Raw genomic sequence first — 11,942 nt, 5'->3', positions numbered from 1 at the left:
TCCCAGGCAATTTACTTTATGCAAGGTCTCACAGGGTTTCTTTCCGGCAGTGTTCAACGCGTACAGTAATGAAAGACAAAGCACAACCTTCTTTGCTTCTCTTGAATCTCTAATAAGCTGACACAATGTCTTACATATGCGAATACGTACGTACGGTAAACTGAAATCAAAATGCTACAATAAATACACAATCTAACCAACTTTCCCGGCTCTACTCTAACTACAAATTCGCGCCAACTACTATACGAAAATGTATCCCGCCGGACATGACGTCAAAGGGTTCTGTACAATTATGCGTTTATTAGTGAGAGCATAGTGTCCTGTATGGTGTCGACTCAGGCAAATCTCACGCCTCAGTGAAATTGTTTCACGTCACAATTTCCATTTGGCTACAGGCAATTTGACGGTCATATTTGACCGGCTTGCCGAGCATTAAATTTGGTAGAACGGGTATCAATCGAAAGCTGACTAAGCACTGATTACGAAAATATAAATTTTATTCCCCTCGTGACCCTGGAACTCCCACAATCAGCCTCGAATTTTTCATTGTTATGGAGATTGGCATTGGGACGCAACAATGCTGTCTGGCGAAACGAGAGAGTAGCTCAAGAGAAAAAGAGCCAGTGCCGAAGCAGTCCGAACACGCCCCAAACACGATTTCCGAATGGAAACACAGTCCGAACACCCCCCAGACACGATGCTCGAACACCCCCTGACACGATGTCCGAGTGCTAACGCAGTCCGAACACACACCATACACGACGTCCGAGTGTCAATGCAGTCCGAAGACACCCCAGACATGACGTCTGAGGTATGATCGGACTGTCTTGCCAGTTCACAATAAGGTCAGTCATGTTTAAAATAAGAACAGTCTCATGTTCACAATAAGAACAGTCATGTTCACAGTAAGAACAGTCTCATGTTCACAATAAGAACAATCATGTTCACAATAAGAACAGTCTCACGTTCACAATAAGAACAGTCGTTATATTCACAATAACGTCAGTCGCATCACCAACATTTCCCAGACACGATGTCCGAGTAGCAACACAGCCGAACTCACCCCAGAAATGATGTCTGAACACTCACCAGACACGATGTTCAAGTGCCAAAGCAGTCCGAACAGCCCAGACATGGTCCGAACACACTCCAGACACGATGTCCGGGTTGCAACTGTCTTGGATATGTTGGTGCTGCGACAGACGCTATTGTGAACATATAATAATATAATATGATATATAACTAACATCAGACTGTTCTTATTGGGAACATGACTGTTCTTATTGTGAACGTGAGACCATGGAAAACTGAATGGGATAGAACGGTTACTGCGTGGCCTGTCAATCATTTACGGCTGAATAACAATCAGTAGCTAACAATCGATCAACCCAGAATGTGTTGGTGGTTTGCTGTGATGCTACGGCTTACGTGACAGCCATGCATCGGGTTAAGTAAGTGTCATTATTATCGTTATCGTGACCAGTCTAAATTAATTTTCATGTAGTTATAATGACTGTACTTCGCTGTCAAGTTGAACATCGACTCCAGGGTCTTTTGTAGTTTCTAATATGCTATAGTGCTGTACGATGTGTAGTATTTAGGCTGCAATGCTACCTGTTTGCATTGCATCATAAATTGAATAGTAATTGGTTATCCGACCAGCTTATACCAACTCCGATCACTTTTGATCCATTATTACAGGATAGTGTTTAATTATGTCGCTAGCATCTAGACCAGGGGTTCCCAAACTTTTTATGGTCGCGACCCCACCTCTCAATTTGGCGTGCTGGTTATCAAAAAAGGCCAGTAAAGCTGGTGACTATATATGTGCGCAGTAGCTCGTCAACCTCCTTCGTTAGATTAAAAAAATCAATCAAGAATGTAGAAACGTATATTAGTCTTATTAAGCGACTTCTATCCATATCCAATAACGATCTGTAAGTTATTATTTGACTGAGCCGAGCCTGCATGTGTGTATTATACTGTTAGCGCATCTGCATTGCACTACCGGCAATTAGTTCTTATTGAACGTCATAATGATTTTTATTATGCTCTTGACACTTTGTAGTTTCTAACATTCTCTTGTATTTTCTTTAGATTAACACATTCTATCTGCCCTATTGACTATCTCCCTGCACATCCAATGATTGTTATCAGTTATCGCACGGTCATTAGGGAGCATTATTACATAGAAGGCTACGATGGATCAATGACGATAGCATCAAACACTACCACAAAAAGGATGATAGAATACCGTGGTCATATGAACACTAAAATCCGAGATATTGTTAACTGCTTGCTATTTATATGTTTGTAAGCCTCTCATTTCTCATTTATTCAATAAATAAACTGCTATAAATATTCATGTGCATTGTGCAGGATTGTATATTGACGAATTAAAAGGAATCTTGGCAATTAATCAACAACTTGCTAGATGCCTGCCAGTTCTGCACAGCTATCCGGGGCACAGCTGGATAGATGAAGACGCAGATACCAAAGTATAAACACGGTTAACATGAAAGATAGCCATGACCCTCCATATCCAGCAAATGGGTTGGGTGTCAGTGACAGTTTCCGGTTTTTCAATATCAGACATAGTAATATCCTCGTCCATCAGTGCACGGTCTGTGGCGTTCTGCTATGAGTTGTCGATATTGGACATTTCCATCTACATCTGAAAAATAAAATCCTGATGATCACAAACAAGGTAGGGACAAGAGTAAGTGATGAGATAATGTCAGCCTGGTGGAATGGTTTCAGTCGGTAGGTGAACCTTCATTAGTTCTTGGCAGAGTTGTAATGTCAGACTCGAGTCGCCATTTTTTGGTGACTCGAGTCATTTTCTGAAAAACGGAAAATGACTCGACTTATTTTACTCTAGTCATTGACCAAGTCATATAACTCGAAGTTTGGTCTGCAAAGATAGGCGTTTCATTGTAATTTCAAAGAATGATTAAGTTATCATGCTATTATTATTTCGTCTATCATTACTGGTACTTGAAAATGCTACCAGAAACTGTCGAAAGTGAGGAAAATTAGTATATTATAAATGCGAAGCATTCAATATCACCGGGCGGAGTTGTGTAAAAAGTGGGTTTCGCGTGACATTAACTGGGAGCTGAACAGTCAACACAATGACTCGGAATCGAGTCAAAACACTATGTCTCGCATTCGACAGTCCACTCCGTGACTTGGATTTGACTCGGTGGTGAATTTCAAATGAATCGAGTCAAAACTATAAAAGTGAGATTGACTTGTAACTCGGAACCTTGTGACTGGGTTACAACCCTGTTTCTTGGCATGAGTAACACAAATGTTAACACCACCACTACATCAGATCTGAACAACTAGGAAAATTTTCAGCTTTTCCAAATTATATCAGAATCAGAGCGATACAAATTTTCCAAATTAGACTAGAATTTGAATTAGAAGTACTCAGTTTTTTTTTTCAAACCGCATCAGAATTATAGCTACACAGTACACAGTATTTCAAAATTAGTTTGATTGCCCTGTATACAGATCACAAGAAAGCCTCATAACAAGTCAGCACAGACCGATTCAAAACTTGGATAAATACCATCCCATAATCTCAGACATCTACATAAATCAAACTTACCCAAAGTAGCCTTCAACGTTTATAGTAATGATGTTCAACATTAGCACAGGTTGCAACAGATGCTGTCCATTGGAAAAAATATCGTCTTCGTGCCAGTGTCATCACCAAACATTCTGTATTGTAGGGTTACCATGCATCCTCTTTTAAGACGATTTGCCCTCTTTTTTGAAAGTGTCCTTGGAGGACGACCAAATGTCCTCTTTTTTAGAATTGAGGTTAAATATAGGGCCAAATTCGACTGAGACATAATCAGTTAGCACTGCAGTAACGCTCCGGCGGCTATTTCGAGAGCTGGGCCGGAAAGTTGACCTTTGTTTTGGCAATCACCTGATAATTTGAAAGAAAAACTGAGTGAAGGGAAAGCGCGAGAGGCCCGAGTTTGCAGTGCTTGGACATTACTGTGTGAAGGAGTTTGCAAGCCATTCACTGCATAACGTTATCAAGGCACATGCCAGATACTGTCAATAATTACATTCAAAGTAATTTAGACAAGACAAGTTACTTACGATAATGATAATAGCACTTACTTGACCCGTTGTACGCTGTTACGTAAGCCGGAGAATAACAGCAAAAAATCAAAAGATTCTGGCACTACTGATTGTTATTCAACCGTAAATGATTGACAGGCCACGCAGTTACCGTTCTATCCCATTCAGTTTTCCATGGTGAGACTGTTCTTATTTTAAACATGACTGACCATATTGTGAACTGGCAACACAGTCCGATCATACCTCAAACATCATGCCGTTGCCAATCGGAAATCGTGTTCGGACATCATGTCTGGGGTGTGTTCGGACTATGTTGCCACTCGGACCTCGTGTCTGTGGTGTGTTCGGACTGCGTTGGCACTCGGACATCGTGTCTGGGGGGTTTCGGACATCGTGTCTGGGGTGTGTTTGGACTGTGTTTGCAATCGGAAATCAAGTTTGGGGCGTGTTCGGACATCATGTCAGGGATGTGTTCGGAGTTCGGACTGCTTTGGCACTTATCGGGCATCGTGTGTGGGGAGTGTTCGGACATCATGTCTGTGGGGTGTGTTCGAACTATGTTGCCATTCGGGCATCGTGTCTGGGGTATGTTCGGACTGCGTTGTCAATCGGAAATCGTGTTTGGGGCGTGTTCGGACATCATGTCTGGGGTGTGTTCGGACTGCGTTGACACTAGGACATCGTGTCTCTGGGGTGTGTTCGGACTATGTTGTCACTCGGACATCGTGTCTGGGAAATATGTTGGTGCTGCGACTTACATTATTGTGAATATAACGACTGTTCTTATTGTGAACATGATACGTAGTTCTTATTGTGAACATGACTGTTCTTATTGTGAACGTGGGACTGTTCTTATATTGAACAAAACTGTTCTTATTGTGAACATAACCAACCCTGTAGAAATTTTTTGACGCGACTCCACTCCGACTCCGAGAGGGTGTTCTCTTGATTTATGTATGTATCAAGAACGAATGATACGAGATATCAAACTTTAGTTTCAGCTCAAAATTGTTCTGCAATGTAATCAGTAACTCAATAATTCCATGCTCAGAAATTTCACAGGAATTTCAAATTGGAATACTTCCTGAATTCAAATTACCGTGTCCATGTTCAGTAATTGAAGAGAATTCTTGTATTCGATTACGTAGCCTACACATCAGACACGCGGGCAGGACCAAGCGCATGAAATCTTGTGAATTGGAAGAATTCACGTCTGGCTAAATTTCGCTGATACGTCACGAGCTTATTACTGAATCCGAACAGTGCCGTTTACACTTTGATCAGATTTACCAAGATAGGCATAAATCTGGCGAATAAGTCCGTCAAGTAAGCATTATAATTTCTCGCAACCAAAACTTACGCACATGCGCAGGGTCGTAATTTTAGGAAAATTCCACGACTGCTTGTTTGAAACAAGAGTAAAATCGCGAGAGGCACTTTTCCTTATAAAGCCATCGCATCTCGGTGTGCACTGTGCAGTGTGCACTGTGCAGCACAGCAACGAACATTCAAATACTTCGTAGCTCTGACTGCGTAAAATGAACTACTCTTTCGGGTGATTCTAATATGACTGGGTCAATTAATAACATGGATGACCATTGGAAGTAACAACGGACTTGTCCTGTGCACAGCTGATTGAATCACGCCCACTGTAAACTGCATTGACCGGATGCATTTTGTATTCTTAGCCCGTGCAAGTGCATTTTGCTGCTTTATTCACCAATCCTTTTACAACATAACAGAACATCTGCCTTCTAAACCTATACTCATTTGTTCTCAGCGCCCCAATCGCTCATTTCACGAAAATTAAGAGCTCCCTTCTCGCTCGCCAACGCCCCTATATCTTTACACGAATTTGGAAAACCATGATTGAAGCGCCTCCCAAATTGTCAGGGTGACGGTACCATATAACCTATACGTAGTCCGGCAGATTGGGGTGGCGTGTGTGTGTACCTATCGAAGTCATGGCCGTCTATCAAGTATAACGTACCGCAGATGTGTTACTCTACTACTATGGGGGGCAGGACCGTAACTGTCGCACTACCCCAATTGGGGGGGGGGCGAGCTCGAAGGAGCCAAGATTTTTTCATGAATAACATAAATTATAGAGTATGTTTTCGAAAATTTACGCAAACTTTTTCAAAAAAAAAATATTGTTACCAAACACCTTTATCACTGGATAGCCGTCTCCAAGAAAAAATACACATGATTTATAGTACTGCTGGGCATTTCGGCTTCGACCGTTCCCGCGCCCCGGCGTACCAAGACATATGAAGACGATTTAGTCCATGTAACATGCGACTCCGAGAAGTGTGCCAAAAACATCGGCAGCGAGAAAACCTTGGCTGAAAAGGATTATGCCCTTATGCTGACCGGAAAAATCGATATATAGGCCTAGCCTATGTTTAATTGACCATAAGCGCTAAATGACCGGCGCCGAATGTTCATGTCCTGGAAATCTGAACCCCACAAGACAAATGCCATCCCGCTGGGAAATTATTTTCCAGTGAAGAGATGCCAATTTGAAATCGTGTACGTCTTTTAGTTTAATATGTTTGGGCGATTTCAATATATTTTAACATAGCAGACAGGAGGTCACGAAATAACATCATGTAACGAAGTCATTTTACCAACGGATCAGCCCGAAGCTATTTGATTATTATTTACGGCCCCTACACTTTCCAAAACACCTTACTCAGCTCTACCGGCAAATCTGATTACGTGGGCAGAGAAAAGATAGAAAATTGATAGCAATGTATATGCAGTGCAGATCATATTGACCGATTCAATCATGAATAGGATATATGAGCCGAGTCAGTAAACAGTAGCCTAGGCTACAACAGATCTCGCTGATAAGTAGCGACAAATACGTACATCGTAATGGAAGGGGGTCTGAGGAGCGAAGCCCCCCAGAAGTTGGACTTATCACCCTATGGGGACCCAAGACCTGCGTTTGTGAGAGGGGGGCTGACGCAGTGCTGTTTAGGTCCTGATTAGTAATAAGACCTTTACAGGTCACATCGCCATCTCCAATCAGATTGATTTACTGTATTATTGATTTGAGCATGTCCATTGTCTACATTCAAGTCAAAACACAAGCAGACTTTACTGAATGAATGCTAGTCAGCCCTCGAGACTACCGGACCACGATCTAATATATCGACCAGGCCTTGCGACAAATCCCATATCATTTTTGTGTTATCTTTTATAAGTCTACTCTTGATCTAGCGGACTTTCCTCTTCTTATATCACCTAGGCAAAGGTGGGTGTCTGATTTTAAAGACCAATCTGTCGTTTCGACACCTTCTGATCTTTTCCGTATCACAATTTTGTGGTGTTTTGATTTGATGAAATTATTAATAAACTGATACTGTCACACTTCACGTCTCCATTTGATAAATTACTAACTTTCAAAAACGGAAGCACGGCAGGTTCAATATATCGTCAAATTTATTTGCGAGTTTCAAAGAAAATGTGATATTTTATACACGAAACGAAATTATGCAGTAATATCGTGAGGAACTGTCTGCCGGACAACGGCGGCAATTCGACGCGGGCAAAAGGCAACCGCGCAAGGGAGGAGGTATGTAGTATGCAAACGTTAGGCAGAGCTGGAAATGAGGTATAGCAAAGCGAGTCCCTCGCGTCGCGAGAAAGGACTTTGGCAAAACGGAGACGCAAAGCGGATAGGGGGGACGGCATCGTCCAGAAGTGAGAACTGGTTAAGTGTTGCTCCAACGAAATAGCGAATACAAACAGTTACAGTCAGGTGGACAACGACCTTTACAATTCTTCATTTCGATCTTGGCGGAGTCCCTCGAAATCAAGCATATTTTCAACTTCAACATTCCATCTTCTCAACGCATTCTTAACGCTTGGAAAACCCCACGGCAAAATCAAGTTATCTCACAAATCAACAGCACCACACGGTAACAGCACAAAAACCAAAATCAGCTAGTCACAACGAGATGCCACACAAGTGTTATGGACGTATAGTCCTCGGCTTGACCAGAGCTGAAAGCCTGACCGTGAAAAGCGGTTTAAAATTGGCGCCTGATGAAGCATGAAGCATGAGAATTGAAAGTAGCGTGTTGTCAAATCGAATACACAAAACACGGGAACTTATGACTGGAAACAATGAAACAAAAACGACATCAGCGGCTTGAAAGTCGCGAAATTTCGCAAAGCAAGCGAAAAAATAATAAGATTCTCCATTGTCACACAAATCGCGTCGGATTGTTACAATAAAATATGCAGTCAGAGATACGATATCATCGTCAACACGACAGTAATTGAGCTTGTAAAAAATAAGCTCGGTTAAAAACTCCTATCTCGAAGGGATTTGGGATGGCGCGTTTCTTTAAATCACGAAACAAAAAACTAATTTTATCTGAGTCCCCCCTTTCATAACACGACCACCCTTCCGAAAAAGACCTTGAGAAAACAGCTGAAAACGAAAATTAATTGAAAAAGAAGCTATGAGGTAGACGGTAAACTACTATTGCTAATCAAAAAGACAATGTCAAAATTCCAGACGAACTAGACCAAAATAGTGAAACGAAAGAGTTTTTCACCGTTTCAAAACCGGTAGACACCGAAAAAATGAGAGCAGCAATTGGGATGCCTGTAGCATGGGGGTGATGGGGTGTAAAAGCAGTTTCAGGATACTGGTAAACTGGTGAAATAATCCGTTACGTCACGAAAATCCTACGAGCAGTTCATGCAAATCAAGATATGGTGTCGCGACAGTGCATGCATTGCCCGCTATTCGTCGAAAAAAACACTGACGGCTCGGAAATAAAACAGCAATGAACGCAATTTCAAAGTGAATTAGTAAAATGACTAACCGCTCTGCAATTAAGGAAAGGTACTAATAACAAATCATTAGGACTAGGCGATACCGTGAATGCTTGTCAGTATTTGATATCATACTGCGAGCACAGCTACAACATAAGTCCATCAGAAACCCCACTAATCAGAAATTGTGACGACGTAAACGCAGTCGATTTGTACCAAAAATCTCATTGAGACCGTTCAACGAGGAAAGCAATATTGGAATGTCGGCGTGTCGATACCGGTACATCGGGAGGTGGGTCGGTTATGTGACTGGTACTATCGTGGTTGTATAAATTAAAGTGCACTTCGAAAATAAAGCTAAAAGTCTCGAGCAACTGATGCGCGACCGACAAAAAACAAGAATCAAGCCACAACGAATCAACGGTAGTGTCCCTGAGTAATACCGGTAAGAGAAACTACATCCGTTCAACAACTAAACTACCGCGGTTCAATCAAAACGACATAAATCAGCCCCCCTAGAAAAAAACATCCGGTAAATGACCGTGAGCAAAAATCTTATTGCCACCGCTGGACTTGATTTTTACGTTGCCATTGCTAAAAGAATACTTGTCCGTATCTACTTTCGTCAAAACCTCGAGCTACCCCGCATTTCGAGTAGAGGTCGACCGATTATCGAGGCCGATATTCGGAGCTTTCCCGATTATCGATATCGGCCTATGAAGGCTGATATTCTATATTTAAAAAAATTTCTAAAATATTGGAAATTCAATGCTCCGTGTTCTCAATCTCAAGAAATCGACGACACAAAGGGCGATATATGACAGATTTACCCTTGCAGGACGAGTTTAACTGGGTGAGCATGCAGAGAAACTATGCTTCCTGCATTACAATCTACCTTTTCTGGACTGATCTGCAATTCTGTATCACGTTTTGCTTTTTGGATTATCCCAAATTTCAACGAATGTGCACAATTAAGCAATTATTCTTTCCAATTTCAGTTTTCTTATTTGTTGTTCAGCTTTCTGTGGCATGTACAATGTACAAGTGCCATCTTGCCTAATATATGATATTTTTGGCGAAATTGTTCTCTCTTCCTTCCATATTAATATCGGCCTATGATATCGGTTATCGGCATTTTGAGTGTGTCGATATATCGGTATCGGCCTGTAAAAATCAATATCGGTCGACCTCTAATTTCGAGCAGAGCGTGGGGCATATTTACCTAACCTAAATCTAAAATGCGGTATGGGCCGGTCCGAGCATGGAAAGGACTAGAAGTAAACGGAAATCGATTGCGCAAATCACGGCTGTCGTCAAAACTAGGGCTGAGCAAAATCGAAAGGGAATTGTAATCTCAGTTCTCGAATCAATTTGCTCAGCCCTACGCATAACTCAATGTTGACAGAATCAGGCAGCGAAAAGGAATAGAGTCTCTAAAACGCAGTTGACACCAATCAGGAACGATAACTCCAAACGAAACCTTGTTGCGTCAGTAAGGTTGACAATAGAATCGGGAAGGCGGGGAGGAATTTCGAGCGTCTCGGCCGACGATTGGCCGCGATTGTCTGCTCTATGTGACCACGACAATTTTCTGAGAGTCCAGATCGGCGGGTATTGTTGCGTCGCGCGGGCCGGGTCTTAGGAGCGGCGGCGCTTTCCGCAGACCGCGGGGCGTGTGCGAAACGGAATGGTCCTGGAACGAAAACGATTCGGTTCATCGGCGGTCGCAAACGTCTAAAGTGTTTGAGGTCGGAAGAACAAAGGATGGCGCTTCTTCGATATACGCCCGGGATAGAAACAGTGTTGCGCATGGCACCAACATGTGCTTCCCATGAGCACGATACAATTTTACAAACGTCAAAATAATTTTTTAACCTTTGGAGAGACAGATATTAGGGTTAGGGTCAAAGTTGTGGAAAGGGTATCTCAGATTAGGGTTGGGGAATATTATGGTCGGGAGAGGGTTGAATATCGTGTCCCTCATCCTAAACCTAATCTCTAATATCCGTTTATAAAATTTTATCGTGTACATGGGGAAACATTTACGGGTGTCATGGGGAACACTGTTTCGATCTCGGCCGTGTATCGAAGAAGTGCCCAAAGGATTGCATGCCATTGACAGTAACCGGTGCGCTGACCTCAAAAAATGGTGGCAGGAGTAAAACGAGAAGAGTACGATGGGGGAAAAAAGCGATATTGCAATATTTGACAGACAATTGTCAACTCGACTATTAGTTATTGCAGCTTGGAACCGCAACGGGGCAGAGTACAGTGATTTGACGCGACTGCACGTTACACAACAAAAAAGGAAACTATTCAAATCGTACTCGCATATTATTGCATATTGGGGGTTGTTATCACACGAAATTCGTACAAAACGACCCACAAGACGGTCTGAAAAAGATTCAAAATGAGCCCACCTGCGACGGGGACGTTTTTCGAGAGCTCGGCGATGACGCGGCGACTTTCTCGTCTTCGTTGCTCTTCCGCGTCACGTCTCGCACCATTCTGGACAGCGGTGAGTCCTAGCGCCGTGAAAGAAAGCACGGAGTAGTCACGCGAATAATGTTACGGCGCAAGATCTTGTCGTGTTCGACATTCGATATCGACAAGTCCGAAATGCACAGTTTTCTACGGCCTTTGTAAAATTTGCCGACACAGAGATGTTGTTTCAAACCAGAATTCTACTCGAGGCTAAGGCGACCACAAATTTCGAGATGATACGGCCGTTACGACTAGGGCTGCAGGTCGGGTCAAACAGCAACGACTTCAAAAGTACAAGAATAACCTTGTTGATGAAATATCTGAAGATACGATTGTTGATGTTGAATATTAGTTTCAATTCTCGACTAGTTGCCGACGATTACACCCTGACGAGTGTCGGCTGAAAAGATTTGGGTTTATTTCAACACAAATACACAGTTCAGTCGTATATTGAAATATCACTCTTGGCTTGGGCGCGTATATTTTCCATTACTCATAATAATCGACTGTAATTACTCGACACGAATCATTGGCTTCCATGATTAAAATTATAAAGC

At 42.3% G+C, this 11,942-nt stretch overlaps 2 protein-coding genes and 1 long non-coding RNA gene across 3 annotated transcripts in view; all 3 read right to left on the bottom strand.

The window, feature by feature from the left end:
- The window catches only part of LOC145455163 (uncharacterized), a 72,179-nt gene that overhangs the window by 49,591 nt on the left and 10,646 nt on the right, over positions 1 to 11,942 (bottom strand). The window lies entirely within an intron of this gene.
- On the bottom strand, positions 2,362 to 3,859 carry LOC145456595 (uncharacterized). Its single transcript, XR_013920658.1, has 2 exons — positions 3,617 to 3,859; positions 2,362 to 2,674 (listed from the first exon to the last, which is right to left on the bottom strand). It is a non-coding gene; the product is annotated as an uncharacterized LOC145456595 (long non-coding RNA).
- Positions 10,245 to 11,942, bottom strand: part of LOC145455147 (uncharacterized) — a 51,952-nt gene continuing 50,254 nt past the window's right edge. The window contains exons 13-14 of the mRNA XM_080333106.1: positions 11,322 to 11,426; positions 10,245 to 10,594 (exon numbers count right to left, since the gene is read on the bottom strand). Of these exons, the coding sequence (XP_080189232.1) occupies positions 10,472 to 10,594; positions 11,322 to 11,426 (228 nt within the window). The 3' untranslated portion in view covers positions 10,245 to 10,471. The remainder of the gene's footprint in view (positions 10,595 to 11,321; positions 11,427 to 11,942) is intronic.

Source organism: Botryllus schlosseri, chromosome 14, assembly GCF_051294905.1.
Source record: "Botryllus schlosseri isolate E-star chromosome 14, Bs_hap1, whole genome shotgun sequence".
NCBI classification, from domain to species: Eukaryota; Metazoa; Chordata; class Ascidiacea; order Stolidobranchia; family Styelidae; genus Botryllus; species Botryllus schlosseri.
Note: the sequence above shows the minus strand (reverse complement) of the source record. Positions and strands in the feature narration are given on the sequence as shown.